This window comes from Scyliorhinus torazame, chromosome 1 (assembly GCF_047496885.1).
Source record: "Scyliorhinus torazame isolate Kashiwa2021f chromosome 1, sScyTor2.1, whole genome shotgun sequence".
NCBI lineage: Eukaryota > Metazoa > Chordata > Chondrichthyes > Carcharhiniformes > Scyliorhinidae > Scyliorhinus > Scyliorhinus torazame.
Window position 1 is genome coordinate 403808927 of NC_092707.1, and position 19523 is coordinate 403828449.

Here is a 19523-nt window from a genome sequence, read left to right on the forward strand (position 1 = left end):
CACCTACCCTACAGAAACATAGGAACAGGAGTAGACCATTCAGCGCTTCGAGCCTACTCCGCAATTCAACAAGATCTGTGGCCCAGCTCCATATACCTGCCTTTGACCCATAACCCTTAATATCTTTGCTTAACAAAAATCTATCGATATCAGATTTAAAATTAATAACTGACCTAGCTTCAACTGCTGCTTGTGGGGGAGTCCCAAACCTCTTCTATCCTTTGAATGAAGAAGTTATTCCTAACATCTCTCCTGAATGGTATAGTTCTATTATTTAGACTGTGCCCCCAGTTCAAGACTCTCCAACCAGCGAAAACAGTTTGGGCGGGATTCTCCGCCCCCCCCCCCCCCCCCCCCCCCCCCCGCGCCGGGGCGGAGTATCCCCGGGGGGCGGCGCTAATCCCACCCTGCCATCCCGACTCCGGCTGCCATATTCTCCGGCGGCGTTTTTCGGGCGCGGGCGTGATTCCCGCCACGCCGGTCAGGGGCCATTGGCAGCAGCCCCCCGGCAATTCTCCGGGCCCCGATGGGCCGAGCGGCCATCCGTTTTTAGCCCGTCCCGCTGACGAGAATCACTCAATTCATGTACCGGTGGGACCTGGCAGGTAAGTCGGTGGGGGCGGGCCTCGGGGGGGGCCCCCACGGTGGCCTGGTCCATGATCAGGGCGTACCAATCAGCAGGCGGGCCTGTTCCATGGGGGCACTTCTTCCTTCCGCGCTGGCCCCTGTAGGGCTCCACCATGGCCGGCGCAGAGAGTGCATGCGGCAAAATACGCCGGCCGGTCTGCACATGCGCGGAACCACACCGGCGGTTCCGCGCATGCGCAAGATCATACCGGCCCTTTGGCGCAGGCGCGAACTCACACGGTCCCTTTACCGCCGGCTGGAGGGGCGCCAACCCTCCAGAGTCCACCGAGCCCCCGAAAGTGCGGAGAATTCTGCACTTTCGGGGGCTGTTGATGCCGGAATGGTTGGCGCTGGTTCTCCCGTCTGTCATGATATTCAAACACACACATCATGATGGACACACTAACAGGCAAATCAGAGTACACAACACCACAACCAATCACAGACAAGAACACCAACCACATAAAAAGCACGAGCACGACACCTGGAGGTCAGTAGGTCTGGGGAGAAGGAAACAAGAAAGAGCTGTTGAAACACCACAAGCAGGGAGCCCCCCACGTGCAGAGTGCAAAGACCAAGTTGTAAATAGTGAGTTTAAATAAAGAAGCGTTGTACCATATGCAACTGTGTTGGCTCTTCTGTGTGTCAGAACACCCAACACCACATGGTACAGGAGTGGATCGATACCTGCCTACCAACCTGCCATTCTGGACATGGACCACACCGGCAAACCGCGGCCGATGCAAGTCACGGGGAACCTAGGCACCAACTGGAAGCTCTACAGGCAGCGATTTGACCTGTACATCCGTGCCACCGAAAAACAGAATGTCTCGGATGATTCGAAGATTGCAATGCTCCTCTTCTACGCAGGCCCCCACCCAAACGATGTCTTTAATTCACTGGTGTTCGAGGAAGGCGAAAACCAGGCCAAATATGACACGGTCATCCTCAAAATGGACCAGCACTTTCAAACTGAAGTAAACGAAACTTTCGAAAGATACATCTTTCAGCAACGCCTGCAAGGTAAGGAGGAGCTTTTTCAACCCTTTTTGACGCACCTCCGGATTCTAGCGCAGTCCTGCAGTTACGGCACCACCACAGAGTCCATGATCAGGGACCAGATTGTTTTTGGCGTTGCCTCTAGTGGCCTACGCCAGCAGCTTCTTAAAATAAAGAGCCTCACCTTAGCGTCTGCTGTGGAAGCCTGTGTCCTCCATGAAAATGCTGCCTGCCGTTTTGCCCGATTTCAGGCGTCCGAGTTGGCACGGAGGGGGTCCCCAGCCGTCGAATCGGCAAGCCAGGCCGCCCACGACGTTGAACGCATCCAGGCCGTCGATTTCTTCCCGCCCCACGGCCCGGACGACAGCGGCCGCTTCCCGCGCTTTTCGCGGTCTCCCGCGCAGGTGCGCGCCAAGAATAACGGCCACAACGAGGGACGCACTGCGCAGGCGCGCCCACCGCAAGATCGCACTGCGCATGCGCAGTGGCGCAACGAACGTCGTGACGTCATGACGTGCAGCAAGTGTGGAGGTCTACACTTAAAAGGGCAATGTCCTGCAAAATACCGACAGTGCAACAGATGTGCCATGATAGGCCACTACGCAGCCCGCTGTCGTGCGGCTCAACCCATGGATCCGGCGCATCCTCGACAACTTCGCACACGAGTCAGGACCGTCCAGCCCACGCATCACGACTTCCAGTTAAGTGATGCAGATGACCAGGATGACTTCCGAGTTGCCGTCATTGATGTCAACAAGGTCAATGCCATCAATCCAGACGATGAGTGGTGTGCCACCCTGACGGTCAACCGATCGCGCGTTGCCTTCCGTCTGGACACCGGCGCATCCGCCAACCTGATTGCTTACTCTGCAGTCCAGGCCATGAAGGTCAAACCACCCATCACACCATCCCGGCTTAAGATGGTTGACTATAACGGGAACGTTATCCCGTCCGTAGGATCTTGCCAGCTACAGGTGACTCACAAGAGGTACACGGCCACACTCCCCTTCGAAGTTGTGGGCTCATCAAAGGACTCGTTACTGGGCGCACAAGCGTGTAAGGTCCTTCACCTGGTACAGCGCATCATGTCTCTCTCTCCAGATGAGATATCCGACTTCCCGGATGCTGAGTTCCACGCGAATCTCCATTCCCTCCTCGCTCACAACCAGGAGGTTTTTGAAGGCATGGGGACATTGCCACACACGTACAAGATTCGACTCAGACCGGACGCCATCCCTGTCGTTCACGCACCTCGCAGGGTTCCTGCGCCTCTCAAAGACCGCCTCAAGGCACAACTGCAGATTCTTCAGGACCAAGGGGTCCTATCCAAGGTCACGGAGCCCACGCCATGGGTCAGCTCCATGGTCTGTGTAAAGAAGCCCTCTGGCGAGCTCCGTATATGTATAGATCCAAAAGATCTGAACAACAACATCATGCGGGAACACTATCCCATCCCGAAACGAGAAGACCTCACCAGCGAGATGGCGCGAGCCAACATATTCACTAAATTGGATGCGTCCAAAGGATTCTGGCAGATCAAACTGGACCCGGCCAGCCGAAGACTATGCACATTCAACACCCCTTTTGGCAGATTCTGCTACAACCGGATGCCATTCGGCATCATTTCGGCATCTGAAGTATTCCACCGCATTATGGAGCAGATGATGGAAGGCATCGAAGGGGTACGTGTATATGTGGACGATATCATCATTTGGTCCACCACTCCGCAGGAACACATGCATCGTCTTCGACGTGTCTTCACCCGCATACGGCAAAATGGCCTGCGTCTCAACCGTGCGAAGTGTGCTTTCGGCCAGACGGAGCTGAAATTCCTCGGGGACCACATCTCAAGGTCCGGGGTCCGTCCCGATGCAGACAAGGTTAGCGCCATCACAGCCATGCCACGACCGGCTGACAAGAAGGCTGTCTTAAGATTCCTGGGCATGGTCAACTTCCTTGGGAAGTTCATTCCCAACCTGGCTTCTCATACAACAAACATGCGCCATCTCGTAAAAAAATCGACGGAATTCAACTGGCACCAGTCGCATCAGCGGGAATGGGAGGAGCTCAAGCACAAACTGGTCACGGCACCAGTGCTGGCCTTCTTTGACACGACTCGCCCTACAAAGATCTCAACAGACGCCAGCCAATCTGGTATTGGAGCGGTACTCCTGCAAAAAGACAGCACGTCATCATGGGCCCCGGTTGCGTATGCCTCACGAGCCATGACCCCTACCGAACAGCGCTACGCGCAAATCGAAAAAGAATGCCTGGGCTTGTTAACTGGACTGGACAAGTTCCACGACTACGTGTATGGCCTGCCACGATTCACGGTCGAAACTGACCACCGCCCCCTGGTCAACATCATTAACAAAGACCTGAACGACATGACTCCTCGCCTCCAGCGCATCTTACTTAAACTCAGGAGGTACGATTTTGAACTGATCTACACTCCGGGGAAGGAACTCATAGTGGCGGACACTCTTTCCCGAGCAGTGAGCACACCACCAGATGCGGAGGGGTTCGTGCGTCAAATTGAGGCACACGTGACTCTGACAGCAGCAAATATGCCAGCTGATGATCCTTGTCTGGCCCACATACGCGCAGAGATGGCGACTTACCCTCTGCTGCAGCGAGTGATGCGCCACATGACGGAAGGGTGGCTAAAAGGGCAGTGCCCCCAGTTTTATAATGTGCGAGATGATCTCACCAATATAGACGGGGTCCTTATGAAATCGCATAGGATCGTCATTCCACACAGTGTGCGCCAGATGATTCTTCGTCAACTACACGAAGGCCACTTGGGCGTCGAAAAATGCAGACGAAGGGCCCGGGAGGCGGTATATTGGCCGGGTATTAATGAAGACATAGCCAACATGGTGCTCAACTGCACAACCTGTCAGAGGTTTCAGCCAGCGCAACCTCCGGAAACACTTCTACCACACGAGATGGTGACGTCCCCCTGGGCGAAGGTGGGTGTTGACCTATTTCACGCGCTCGGCAGAGATTACATTGTTATTATAGACTACTTCTCAAACTACCCGGAAGTCATGCCTCTCCATGATCTGACGTCGTCCGCAGTCATTGGGGCCTGCAAGGAAACGTTTGCTCGCCACGGCATTCCAAGGACTGTCATGTCAGACAATGGACCTTGTTTTGCCAGCCGTGAATGGTCGTCCTTTGCCGCGGCATATGGTTTCACTCATGTGACATCCAGCCCTCTGCATCCACAATCGAACGGGAAGGCTGAAAAGGGTGTCCACATCGCAAAGCGGCTCCTGTGCAAGGCGGCTGATGACGGATCGGACTTTAACCTTGCCTTGCTGGCCTATCGATCGGCCCCGTTATCCACGGGCCTCTCGCCAGCGCAGCTACTAATGGGTCGCTCCCTCAGGACGACGGTACCTTCCGTCCTGGCACCGACAACAGACCATGAGGCGGTTCTTCGGAACATGCAACTGCAGCGTGATCGCCAGAAAGGTCGGTACGACACACGAGCGACGGACCTGCCCCCCCTGTCCTCCGGAGACAAAGTACGCGTCCATCAACCGTATGGTGGCTGGTCAGCACCGGCCGAAGTCCTCCGACAAGTGGCTCCCCGCTCGTTCCTGGTTCGCATGCCGGATGGTTCCGTGCGTCGCCGCAATCGGCGCGCCCTTCGCCGACTTCCACGCTCACAGCCACACAACACGCCAGATCCTCAACAGGCTTCCGAGGATGACTTTGTGGAGCTGCCGCACATCACGCCCTTTCCATCGCCACCCATGGCCATGCCTGCACAGCAGCCGGTGGTTCTTGATCCACCCTTAAGGCGGTCAACCCGAATTCGTCGCAAACCCATTAGAATGGACTTATAATACAGTTCATATGTTTAATAAGTTGGACAATTTTACAAGATAACCTGTTGTTGCTTATCGTTCCAGATGTCGTCTGACTGGACAACTGTTCAAATTTTTTTTCTTCTTCTCTCGTTCGCATTTCTGTTATGTTATGGTACAACTGGATTCATGTGACGCACTCGACATCGCCCCATGTACATAGTTCCGTCATAGACACATGCTGCACACGACACACACACACTCTTAGATGCACTCACGTCACGATCATATTTATTACCACGTAGGCACATATCTTTGTAAAAAGGGGGGATGTCATGATATTCAAACACACATCATGATGGACACACTAACAGGCAAATCAGAGTACACAACACCACAACCAATCACAGACAAGAACACCAACCACATAAAAAGCACGAGCACGACACCTGGAGGTCAGTAGGTCTGGGGAGAAGGAAACAAGAAAGAGCTGTTGAAACACCACAAGCAGGGAGCCCCCCACGTGCAGAGTGCAAAGACCAAGTTGTAAATAGTGAGTTTAAATAAAGAAGCGTTGTACCATATGCAACTGTGTTGGCTCTTCTGTGTGTCAGAACACCCAACACCACACCGTCGGCATGGGGACTTAGTCCCTTTATCTTTATCTACCCTGCCATTTCCTGTTACTTTCTTGAAGACTTCGATCAGATCACCCCTTCACCTTTTAAATTCTAGAGAAATCAGGCCTAATGTGTATAATTTCTCCTCGTAACTTAACCCCTGAAGACTCCAACAATTTCCCCACCACTGTTGGGCTAACTGGCCTACTGTTCCAATCCTGTGACGACTCCTGAGTCTAGAGTTTGTGCATCTATAATGTGCTCCTCTACTTACTTTCACACCCTTGGACAGAAATCATCTGATCCTTTGGGTTTGTCACTCTTTAGTTCCAGTAATTTCCTAATTATTGATATTTTACTTACATTAATTTTATTTCGTCCCTATCCCCGGTCTACTATTAATGTCCTCAGGACTTCTGTGGTAGCTATCCTCCTTTTCTACTGTTCTGGTAACCCCACCTAACCTGCTCATCTTCGGACACTAATGGGCAATTTAGGGGCTGTTTAGCACAGGGCTAAATCGCTGGCTTTGAAAGCAGACCCAGGCAGGCCAGCAGCACGGTTCAATTCCCGTACCAGCCTCCCCGAACAGGTGCTGGAATGTGGCGACTAGGGGCTTTTCACAGTAACTTCATTTGAAGCCTACTTGTGACAATAAGCGATTTTCATTTCATTTCATTTCATTTTCACCTTCAATCACTTGAAGTCCAGTGACTCACATTTAGTGGGTAACAGTGACTCCTCTGAGTCAGAAATCGGTTCAGATTTCACCCCAGAGGCTTGAGCACCAAATCCAGGCTGACACGGTCAGTGCTGGAGGAGTGCTGCACAGGCAGAGGTGCCAGTTTTGGGGTGAGACATTGAATTGCATCCCTGGTAAATTGGTTGCTGCATTTTCGACACTACAACAGTGGAATTTAATGCCCCACCGGAGTGGAGCCCGGAGGCAGGGGAAATGTGTGCTCAGGCGAGAGGGTAATGGGCTGGTGATCCCATTGCCTTCCTGCCTCCCCCTGATTAAATCCAGGGTGGCAAGGCTTGCATGCGACCTCCCTGCCTGTCAGGTTTTTCTGTGACCTTCTGAGATGAGGAGGTTGGTCCTTTGTTCTGTATCCAATTGAGGAAGAGGTGAGCCGCAAAAAGCCACCTCTTCCCTTGCTGGTGAATCCCCTCCTCCCCCCCCAGGCGGAATACCCCCCCCCCCCCCCCTTGGGAGTCCCATCCGGCCCCACTTACCTCAAACAGAGCCGTTCTTCTGGGAAGGCCCCAGTTGCAGTACCAGCAGTGGCCACCACTCCTGCTGATGCTGTTGTTCAACAAAGTTGTCAGTCTCCGATTGGCTGGCGGTTCTCGGGGGGGGGGGGGGGGTAGGATTTCCACCCTACTGGGGCTTTATAGAGTGAGAGGCCTGATACTGTCTGGATAAGCACCTTGGAACAGTGTCAGCCCTCCTGTTCAAACCCACCCTGGACTCCCACCGGTTCTCCCCATCAAGACCCACATCGGTTCTACTGAATTCCGCCCTATACCTCACAACTACTTCAGTGTCTGTGGGATGTCAAGAGTTCATGAACGTTGCTGTGGGATTGTCTTTCTTACTCATGGTGTTTTCTTTTTTTTCTGGTTTAGCAGGTGTTATCCTGTCCTTCTCCTTGTCTGTTGGGGTTGGCATCCTAATCGGTGCATTCATCTGGATCCTCTTCACCTGCCTGGCCCGCAGGAAGCAGGCCAGTGCTTCCATATCACCGGCCACCAACCACCGCAACCGATCCTCGTCACACAACATCATGCTCACCCGCACCGGTTTCTACCGCAGCAACAGCTATGACAGACACGGCGACAGCAACCTTGCCTTGGCCAGCACATTGGCCTTCCAGCGGCAGGCCTCCCAGGACCAAGCTGACACCTATGGGAGGAAATCTACTTTCAGAGCCTCCACCTTCCATCCTTTCGCAGAAGCACCCTTGGTAGATGGGCTGGACGGGATGCAATCATCGTCCGGCCTGCTTGGCACTGACACCTCGTCCACACTCAACTGCAGCCTGGGCTACCAGGAGCAACACTGGTCAGAGAGCCGGCACTATGACTGTCACTCATCTCAGACCCCGCCTCCTGCTTACGAGTTTGTGATGGAACCCAGCAAAGAGGCGCTCGCATGATGCCCTGCTGGCCCAAATGCTTAGGAGCAGCACCAGAATCAATGGGTTCACAGTACTTGTAACTTAATACTTAAACTTTGGATAGGATGGGTGGAACTTTCACTGGCTGTGGAAAAACACACAAAACACGATAGAGGTGTTCACATGGAGTGTCTGGACAAGAGTAGCCATGATGTGGTGATATCGGCATTGGATTGGGGTGGGCACAGTAAGAAGTCTTACAAGGCCAGGTTAAAGTCCAACAGGTTTGTTTTGAATCACTAGCTTTCGGAGCGCAGTTCTTTCATCAGTTGGACTTTAGCCTGGTGTAAGACTTCTTACTGTGTACAAGAGGAGATGGAGAGAAAATGTGTCCATTGGCGGAATAGTCAAGATAAAAGGACCTAGATTTAAGGTGATTAACAAAAACAGCCTCATGAGGAAAACCTTTCATTTAAATAAAAAGAGCGATTAGGATCTGGAATTTACAGCCGGAAAGGATGGCTGAGGCTTTCAAAATTTCAGCTATTAAAAAGGAATTGGATAGGCATTTGCAGACAAAATTTCCCAGAGCTTTGAGGAAAGAGCGAAGAATTGGGACAAATGGAGTTGCTGTAACTGAGAGCCCGCATGGACTCAATGGGCTGAATGGCCTCATTCTGTACTGTGAACATTCTCTGATTCTATAACAAGTGTCTTCAAATCAGGTGATTCTAATCTTTGCAGTTACAAGAAAGACTTGCAGCACCTGAGTCTGTCCCGAAGCACGTTGCACCTGAGATGACAGACAGAGAGACAGCTCCTCTGACGGTGCAGCACTCCCTCAGCACCAATGTTTTCTCCAATCTCTCTTTCTTGCCTGCAGCTTCTTTGTTGCTCTGTGAGGAACATTTCTGATTGCTGCACCCAGGTGGCTGAGAACAAGCATTACTCAGCAATGCACTGGACACCATTATACATACAGGACATCCGAAAGAAATCTATTGACTCTCAGTGGATGATGCAAAGATTAAATACACTTGAAACCGGGTCGAAATCCAGCTGAAATTTACTGAAGAAGGTCGCCCTCTGCTGGTAGTTAGATTCAAACTGAGACAGGCCTTTCTGGCATTCTATGTATGAGCATTCAGCCCACACTGCTTATACTTCAGCTCTATGGACAGGATGACTAGTGTAGAAACATGTTTGGCTGCTGTAGTGATGGGCATCCTTCTAAGCTGCAGTTAAAGCAGTTGTTGGGTGGTGTAGAGAAGGCGCACTCTCCATAATTAGATGGTGGTCGCCGGGTTTCCTCTGGGTGCTCCAGTTTCCTCCCACAGTCCAAAGATGTGCAGGTTAGGTGGATTGTCCATGCTAAATTGCCCTTTAGTGTCCAAAACGTTAGGTGGGGTTACTGGGTTGCGGGGATATGGTGGAGGCGTGGGCTTAGTATCATGCTCCTTCCAAGGACCAGTGCAGACTTGATGGGCCAAATGGCCTCCTTCTGCACTGTAAATTCTATGATTCTATAATTCAAGATCAATTTGGATGGCTCTACCAAGGAGCTAGCATAGGCACAATGTACCGAACAGCCTCCTTCTGTGCCTTCATCACTCAATAATCTACCTGACCTGGCCATATTCAATAGAAGGAGCATTTGAATAGCATCTAATCCATGATACCCCCTCCCTGTGTTTGTTCAGCAGTGAAGTTAGGAGGAAGCTTTACCCTGCATATAATCCATGTTGTAACCCTAACCTCAGCCTCATTAGTAATGCCTTGCAAAGAAACAATAAGGTATTGACGATGGAGTTTCACTCTGTATCCAATCCATACGGACTGTGAATGGATAATGCTCATTGCTGACACTTTGTGGAAAAAGTTTCTGCTCTCAGCGTGAACACTCAAAAACCACCCAAAATCTGGAGATAACCAGAGAATATTAGACGTCTGTCAAGCCAGTGATAATAATCATCAAGTTTTGAAGCTCATGAGGAATGTCCCTGACACTCAGGAAACAGGATGTATTATTTCTGTTCATTAACTGCCATTGACGCGACCACTTAAAGTCTGAGAATGTGTCACTGTCCATTAGATTGGCTAATTTCTGCCTTTCTGACTAATCAAAACTGCTAAAATGAATGGAGGGGGTACAGAGGCGCGGAGTGATGCAAAAATCATCACATTGTACAAAAACACAGGTGAGCGACCAGATGTGGGCACTTCACTCCTTAGTGTCATGGCAAAGGCCTTTGCCAGGCTCGTACTTAAAAAACGTCATCTACTTGCAGACTGACTGTCCCCAGAAGTACAGTAAAGTTTCCATGTTGGCAGATCCATTGTGGACACGGTATTCTCCAGCTTTGAAAGAAGTGTAGGAAACAGGCTATACCTCTTTACCATGCTTTCATAGATCTCACTAAGGCATTCAACGCAGTCAGAAGATCTGGTCCCTACAGGATGTTGGATGCAGTTACCACCTTTGGCTTGTTCACATAAAGAGTACAACGAACATCAAGCTGACCCTTAGGACCAAGTTGATGGTTTAAAAGGCCTGTAACCTTGTTGTTAGGCTGTGAAACATGGGCAATTTACTTTTGAGAAAAGGAGCTCAACAATTTCCATTTTTGCTGAGGGTAGTTCATTTTGAACCCTAATCCTAATGTATCCAGGTGGGAGAAACATCAGGGGTAGAGCCCTCGTGATCTTTGGCACTAATCCAACACAGGGGGCAAATGGCTTCAGCTCCTGTGGGCTGCTGTGCACTACCACGATGATTTGTGGCTACAGCGGCTTGCCAACAGATGCCAATGCCGACAACACAACCCACAATGAGATTTGATAGCTTCACATGTGGCATTTGTGATAAAACCTGCCTCTCAAGTATTGGCCTCTTTGACCATCAGCAAAGGTGTAGCATATAACAGTACCCCAACTGAAATTGATTTTTTGCAGCTTTTCCATCATCTTTGGTGGATGGAAGGATACTAGAATGGATAGAGGATTATTATAATGCTGTCCTCTAAATCAGTAACTTATCAGGTAAACACTTTATCCCTTCACAGGATCCTGTCTTAAAGAAAAACAAAATAACCCTGTAGGGTTTTTCACCATCTCAGATCCTTCCAAAGTGCTTTCACTGACAATGAATTACTTCTGAATTCATTACTTTTTAATTTGCATTATCATTTTTTATTACTTTTTGAATCACGTTTTTGTGCACAAACCTTTTCAAAATCATCAATTTCCCACAAACAGCAATGTGATAACTAGCAGACCACCGCTTTGTGTGTGTGTGTGTGCAATGTTGCTTGTAAGAGAAATGATGGTCCAGGAACCTTGAAATAGTGAACAAAGAACAAAGAAAATTACAGCACCGGAACAGGCCCTTTGGCCCTCCGAGCCTGCACCGACCATGCTACCCGTCTGAACTCAAACCCCTTACCCTTCCGGGGACCATATCCCTCAATTCCCATCCTATTCATGTATTTGTCAAGACGCCCCTATTAATCACTATCATATCTGCTTCCATACCTTCCCCGGCAGTAAATTCCAGTCTCCCGCCACGCTCTGTGTAAAAAAAACCTGCCTCGTACATCTCCTTTAAACCTTGTCCAGCGCACCTTAAACCTATGCTCCCTGGTAATTGACTCTTCCACCCTGGGAAAAAGCTTTTACTATCCACTCTGCCCATGCCCCTCATAATCTTGTAGACTTTTAATAGGCCACCCCTCAACCTCCGTTGTTCCAGTGTGAATAAACCAAGTTTTTCCAACCTCTCCTCATAGCTACTGTCCTCTGTACCAGGCAACACCCTGGTAAATCTTTTCTGTATCTTTCCAAAACCTCCACATCCTTCTGATAGTGTGGCAATCAAAATTGAACACGATGGGCGGGATTCTCCGACCCCCCGCCGGGTCAGAGAATCCCCGGGGGGGGGGGGGCGGCGTGAATCCCGCCCCGCCCCTCCGACGCCGGCGCCGTATTCTCCGGTGTCGGTTTACGGGCTGGGATCACGCCGCGCCTGTCGGGGGCCGTTGGCAGCGTCACCCCTGGCAATTCTCCGGGCCCCAATGGGCCGAGTGGCCGTCAGTTTCTGGCCAGTCCCGCCGGCATGAAATGGACATGGTCCATCCCAGCGGGACCTGGCTGGTAGGCCAGCTGGTGCGGTCCTCGGGAGGGCGCGGAGAGATCAGGCCCCGGGGGGGGGGGGGGGCACAGTGGTCTGGCCCACAATCGGGGCCCACCGATCTGCGGGTGGGCCTGTGCCGTGGGGGCACTCCTTCCTTCCGCGCCAGCCTCCGCCATGGCCGGCGCGGAGAAGACACCCCCCCCGTGCATATGCTAGAATACGCCGGCCAATCTGCACATGCGCGGAACCACACCGGCGGTTCTGCACATGCGCTAACTGCCGCCGGCCCTTCAGCGCCCGTTGGCACGGCGCCAACCCCTCCGGCACCGGCCTAGCCCCCAGAAGCGAGGGCGATTCGCAACTTCCGGTCGGCCCGACGCCGGAGTGGTTCGCGCCGCTTTTTACGCCGGCGTCGGGCTATCGTGGGGATTCGGGAGAATCCCACTCTGTATTCCAAGTGCAGCCTAACTAAGGTTCTATAAAGCTGCAACATGACTTGGCAATTTTTAAACTCAATGCCCAGTCCAATGAAGGCAAGCATGCTGTATGCCCTCTTGACTATCTTCTCCACATGCGTCACCACTTTCAGTGACCTGTATACCTGCACACCCAGATCCCTCTGCCTATCAATACTCTTAAAGGTTCTGCCATTTACTGTATATTTCCCATCTCTATTCGACCTTCCAAAATGCATTACCTCACAGTTGTCTGGATTAACCTCTATCTACCATTTCTCTGCCCAAGTCTCCAACCGAGCTATATCCTGTTGTATCCTTGGACGGTGCTCATCGCTATTCGCAATTCCACCAAACTTTGCGTCGTCCGCAAACTTACCAATCAAACTAGTTACCTTTTCGTCCAAATCATTTATATATATTACAAGCAGAAAAGGTCCCAGAACTGAACCCTGAGGAACACCACTAGTCACAGCCCTCCATTCAGAAACGCACCACCCACTGCTACACTCTGTCTTTTATGACTGAGCCAGTTCTGTATTAATCTTGCCAGCTCGCCTCTGATCCCGTGCGACATCACCTTCTGTACCAGTCTGCTCTGAAGGACCTTGTCAAAGGCCTTACAGAAGTCCATGTAGACAACATTCACTGCCCTACCTGCATCAATCACCTTCGTCACTTCCTCAAAAACTTGATCAAGTTAGTGAGACAGAACCTCCCCTTTCTTTGTTTCAAGACTCCAAATACCTCCTCCTTTTTGATTTCAACATGACCTAAACTATCTACACACCCTTCCCCAGACTCATCGTGCATTAAGTCCCTGGGCCGGATTCAACGTTTCTGAGACTAAGTGCGGAGGAACAGTGGCGTTTTACGACAAAAACATCAGCAATGACCCCTCACTGATCCTGCGACCGGTGAGGGGCTAGCAGCCACGCCGAATTAAGCTCCCACGATGAAAACGGCTGGCGAATGGCTGGGTCCGTGGCCACGCATGCGCACGGCAACGACCTGCAGCGGTCGCGCTGTAAAACATGGCGCAAGCCCTCTTGGACCCCCCCCCCTCCTCCTCTGCCCATGCCAGCAGCATGGCTCCCGCCCGCCTGGTGGCACTGGATGCAGTCCGCAGCCACCACGCTGGGCTCCCGCCCGCCTGGCAGCACTGGATGCAGTCCGCAGCCACCACGCTGGGCTCCCGCCCGCCTGGCAACACTGGATGCAGTCCGCAGCCACAACGCTGGGCTCCCGCCCGCCTGGCAACACTGGATGCAGTCCGCAGCCACCACACTGGGCTCCCGCCCGCCTGGCAGCACTGGATGCAGTCCGCAGCCACCACACTGGGCTCCCGCATGGCTGGTGGCACTGGATGCAGTCCGCAGCCGCCACGCTGGGCTCCCACATGGCTGGTGGCACTGGATGCAGTCCGCAGCCACCACACTGGGCTCCCGCATGGCTGGTGGCACTGGATGCAGTCCGCAGCCGCCACGCTGGGCTCCCGCATGGCTGGTGGCACTGGATGCAGTCCGCAGCCGCCACGCTGGGCTCCCGCATGGCTGACGGCACTGGATGCAGTCCGCAGCTGCCACGCTGGGCTCCCGCCCGCCTGGCAGCACTGGATGCAGTCCGCAGCCGCCACGCTGGGCTCCCGCATTGCTGGTGGCACTGGATGCAGTCCGCAGCCGCCACGCTGGGCTCCCGCCCGCCTGGCAGCACTGGATGCAGTCCGCAGCCGCCACGCTGGGCTCCCGCATGGCTGGTGGCACTGGATGCAGTCCGCAGCCGCCACGCTGGGCTCCCGCATGGCTGACGGCACTGGATGCAGTCCGCAGCCGCCACGCTGGGCTCCCGCATGGCTGGTGGCACTGGATGCAGTCCGCAGCCGCCACGCTGGGCTCCCGCATGGCTGACGGCACTGGATGCAGTCCACAGCCGCCACGCTGGGCTCCCGCCCGCCTGGCAGCACTGGATGCAGCCCGCAGCGGCCACGCTGGGCTCCCGCATGGCTGGCGGCACTGGATGCAGTCCGCAGTCGCCACGCTGGGCTCCCGCCCGCCTGGTGGCACTGGATGCAGTCCGCAGCCGCCACGCTGGGTTCCCGCACGGCTGGCGGCACTGGATGCAGTCCGCAGTCGCCATGCTGAGTTCCCGCATTGCTGGCGGCACTGGATGCAGTCCGCAGTCGCCACGCTGGGCTCCCGCATGGCTGAGACCACACGTCAACAGTGGGGAACTCGGCCCATCAGGGACTGAGCATCAGGGGAGGGCCTTCATGCGATGTGCTAACTCCGTTCCAACAGCTTGCGGCGCGATGCGATGATGCCATTTCGAGGGGACGGAGGACACAAAACCTGCGTCAAATAAGCGCCGCCCTGATTTCACCGTCAGAAGAGATTCTCCGCCCGATCGCCGATTATGAAATCGAGTCTTGGGTCAGTAAATCCCGCTCCTTGGGCGAAATTCTCCGGTATCGGCGCAATGTCCGCCGACCGGCGCCAAAAACGGCACATATCAGTCGGGCATCGGGCTGCTCCAAAGGTGCGGAATCCTCCGCATCTTGGGGGGCCTAGCCCTAACCTTGAGGGACTAGGCCCGCGCCGGACTGATTTCCGCCCTGCCAGTTGGCGGAAGTGCCCCACCAGCTGGCGCAGAAATGATATTGCCGGGCGGTGTATGCGCGGGAGCGTTGGCGGCCACTCACGGCATCCCCGCGCATGCGCTGTGGAGGGAGTCTCTTCCGCCTCCGCCATGGTGGAGACCATGGTGAAGGCGGAAGGAAAAGAGTGCCCCCACGGCACAGGCCCGCCGCGAATCGGTGGACCCCGATCGCGGGCCAGGCCACCGTGGGGGCACCCCCCCGGGGCCAGATCGCCCCGTGCCCCCCCCCAGGACCCCGGAGCCTGCCCGCGCCGCCTTGTCCCGCCGGTAAGGTAGGTGGTTTAATCCACGCCGGCGGGACAGGCATTCTAGCAGCGGGACTTCGGCCCATCCGGGCCGGAGAATCGCGGGGGGGGGGGGGGGCCCGCCAACCGACCTGGCGGGGGGTCGGAGAATCTCACCCCTTGTCTTTGGTGAATACTGACGCAAAGTACTCATTTAATACCTCGCCCATTTTCTCTGGCTCCACGCATAGCTTCCCTCACCTGTCCTTGAGTGGACCATATATATATGTATAAAAAGCCTTGGGATTTTCCTTGATCTTGCTGACCAATGACTTTTCGTGACCACTTTTGGCCTTCCTGACTCCTTGCTTAGGTTTCTTTCTACTTTCCTTGTATTCCACACTTACCACTTTGTGTGTTCCCATCCCCCCAACTTGTCAAATGCTTCCTTTTTCTTTTTGACTAAGCTCACAATATCTTTTGTTATCCAAGGTTCCAGAAATTTGCCATACTTATCCTTAAGCCCTACAGGAACGTGCCGGTCCTGAATTCCTATCAACTTGCACTTGAAAGCCTCCCACATACCAGATGTTGATTTGCCCTCAAACATCTGCCCCAATTTACATTCTTCAGTTCCTGCCTAATATTGTTGTAATTAGCCTTCCCCAATTTAGTACCTTCACCTGAGGGCTACACTTATCTTTATCCATCAGTACCTTAAATCTTAATTAATTGTGGTCACTGTTCCCGAAATGCTCCCATCCTGAAATGTCAACCACCTGGCCAAGCTCATTCCCCAATACCAGGACCAGTCTGCCCTTCCCCAGTTTGGACTAACTACATACTGTTTCAAGAAGCCTACCTGAATGCTCCTTACAAACTCTGCCCCATCCACGCCCCGAGCACTAAGTGAGTCTCAGTCAATGTGGGGGAAGTTAAAATCACCCACCACAACAACAAAGGGTTACTTTCACACCTCATGAAAATCTGCCTACATATCTGTTCCTCTATCTCCCGCTGGCTGTTGGGAGGCCTGTAGTAAACCCCCAACATTGTGACTACACCCTTTCTATTCCTGAGCTCTACCCATATTGCCTCTTTTATGAGTCCTCTGAGGTGTCCTCTTGTAGTACAGCTGTGATATTCTCCTTATCCAGTAGTGCAACTCCCCCACCCCTTTTACATCCCTCTCTATCCCGCCTGAAACATCTGTATCCTGGAACGTGAAGCTGCCAATCCTGTCCTTCCTCAACTACACCTCTGTAATGGCAACAACATCCTAGTTCCAAGTACTAATCGAAGCTCTAAGTTCATCTGTATTTCTCACATTGAAACAAATGCACTTCAGTAGACCAGACCCTCTTTGATCAGCAACCATACCCTGCCTGCTCTTCCTCTGAGTCTTACTGGCCCTACTCTCTAGTTCCCCTTCAATTAATTCACCTTTGTTTTGGTTCCCACCCCCCTGCCAAACTAGTTTAAATGGGCGGCACGGTAGAACAATGGTTAGCACTGTGGCTTCACAGCGCCAGGGTCCCAGGTTCGATTCCCGTCTTGGGTCACAGTCTGTGCGGAGTCTGCACGTTCTCTCCATGTCTGCGTGGGTTTCCTCCAGGTGCTCCGGTTTCCTCCCACAAGTCCTGATAGACGCGCTGTTAGGTGAATTGGACATTCTGAATTCTCCCTCCCTGTACTCGAACAGGCGACTAGGGGCTTTTCATAGTAACTTCATTGCAGTGTTAATGTAAGCCAACTTGTGGCAATGAAGATGATTATTATTATAAAGATTATTATTATAAATCCACCCGCGTGACACTAGCAAACCTCTCAGCCAGAATATTTATGCATCTCCAGTTTAGATACAGTTCGTCTTTCTTGTACAGGTCCCATCTGCCCCGGAAGAGATTCCAATGGTCCAGGTATCTGAAATCCCTTCTCCTACACCAGCTGTTTAGTCACAAGTTGAGCTATACTATCTTCCTATTTCTAGCCTCACTTGCACGTGGCACAGGGAGCAATCCTGAGATTACAACCCCAGAGGTTCTGCTTTTTAACTTTGTACCTAACTTCCTAAACTGCTGCTGCAGGACCTCATCACTCTTCCTGCCTATGTCGTTAGTATCAATATGTCCCACGACCTCTGGCTGTTCACTCTCTCCCTTCAGAATGCTTCCTGCCCGTTCAGAGACATCCTGGACCCTGGCAACAGGGAGGCAGCATACCATCCTGGAGTCTCTTTCACGTCCACAAACGCATTGATCTGTGCCTCTTACTGTAGAGTCCCATATAACTATTGATCTTGTGCTCTTTGTTCCTTCCTGCTTAACAGCAGAGGCAGCCGTGATGCCACTGTTCTGGCTGCTGCTATTGTTATCCTCTGATAGGCCATCCTCCCAACAGTATCCAAAACGGTCTTCTTGTTAGAGAGGGGGATGACCACAGGGGATTCCTGCACTGACTGCCTGCCCCTTCTCGCGGTCACCCATATATCTGCCTGCACCTTTGGTGTCCCAACATCATTAAAACTCCTGTCTATGACGCTTTCCGCCACCTTCATTGTCCGAAGTGCATCCAACTGCTGTTCCAACCTATCCATGCAGTCTGTGAGGAGTTGCAATTGGGTGTACTTCCTACAGATGTTGTCATCCGAGACGCAGGAAGCGTCATGGATCTCCCACATCTCACAAGTGCAGGACTTAACCCCACTGACCGACATTTCTATCACCAATTAAATTATTTAAGAAACTTAATGAAACTCTTACCTTCACTTACCGCTGCAGATACACGAGGTAGGTCTTTATATCACTTAGCTTCCCAGGATGCTCTCTGGATCTCGCCCCGCAGATTAACAGTTACAAAGCAAACAAAAAGAAAGAAAACAAAACAAACAGAAAAAGCACCTCCTCCCACTCAGCTCTGAATTACCACACTGCTCCAAATTACCAACTTTCAATCCCCACTCTGGCTGCCTCACTCAGGCTGTGTTCCACTTCATGTGCGCTAGTGGCAATGGGATCTTTTACCCCCACCCAACATGGCAGCTGGGGCTGCGGGTTAATGCCTCATCCAAAAAAAAGCATCACCGACAGAGCAGAACTCCTCTAGTAATGCACCAAGACTGATTACAGAGAAGTCATTCTGGTAAAATCTCCCTGGTCCCATTTCCTTGAGGAAGTCCTGTAGTAAGTTTCACCTCAGATCTTATGCTTTCCAGAAAGAATTCACCACTGTTTTGCAAGAGATTGTGGTTGAGGACATCTTGGAATTATGATTCGCGTGAGAACAAAGACAGATATTACTGTAAATACTTCAATTTTAGGTGAAAGTCCAGTGAATCCTCACTCAGAAATCACTATATGCAACATTTTCATTTGTATCAAACTCTTGTTTATTATTGTCAAACAAGCATTAGCGTGCTTATTTTAACAGGTTTAAATAAACAATCAATTTTGGTAAAATAGCAGATAAATGGAAAGCCATACAAAATGTATTCAGTATTTGTGTGATAATATTGTGCACTATAATATCAACCAGGTGCAAGTATATTCTGCTGTGTATTCACTGAATCCTCACAATGAAAGATAGGAGATAACTGTATCCTTGTTCCTCTTACTTGTTACCATGTTTTGTTTTGAATACCCTGGGAAGAATTGAATGATGTCATCATGAGAATACCGTTATCACTGTAATATTAGCCATAAACTGCAAAATACAAATATTTAATGCATCCTTGCTTGAAAGTAGTTCTCCTTAAACATATTTTGGTTCAACGGAATTGCACTTTGAAGCATTGCATTTTCCTTTGCCAGCGTTTGAAGCAACACTTCTTTATGTTCCATTTGTTTTCATCATTAAAATGGAAACAAACTTTCCTGC

The 19523-nt window shown here is 51.8% G+C and overlaps 1 protein-coding gene across 1 annotated transcript in view; it reads left to right on the forward strand.

The window, feature by feature from the left end:
* LOC140428062 (myc target protein 1 homolog) overlaps window positions 1-15671 on the forward strand; it is a 41064-nt gene extending 25393 nt beyond the window's left edge. Inside the window, exon 2 of the mRNA XM_072514078.1 lies at window positions 7694-15671. Coding sequence (XP_072370179.1) covers window positions 7694-8223 — 530 coding nt within the window. The 3' untranslated portion in view covers window positions 8224-15671. The remainder of the gene's footprint in view (window positions 1-7693) is intronic.
* Window positions 15672-19523: the final 3852 nt, after the last annotated feature.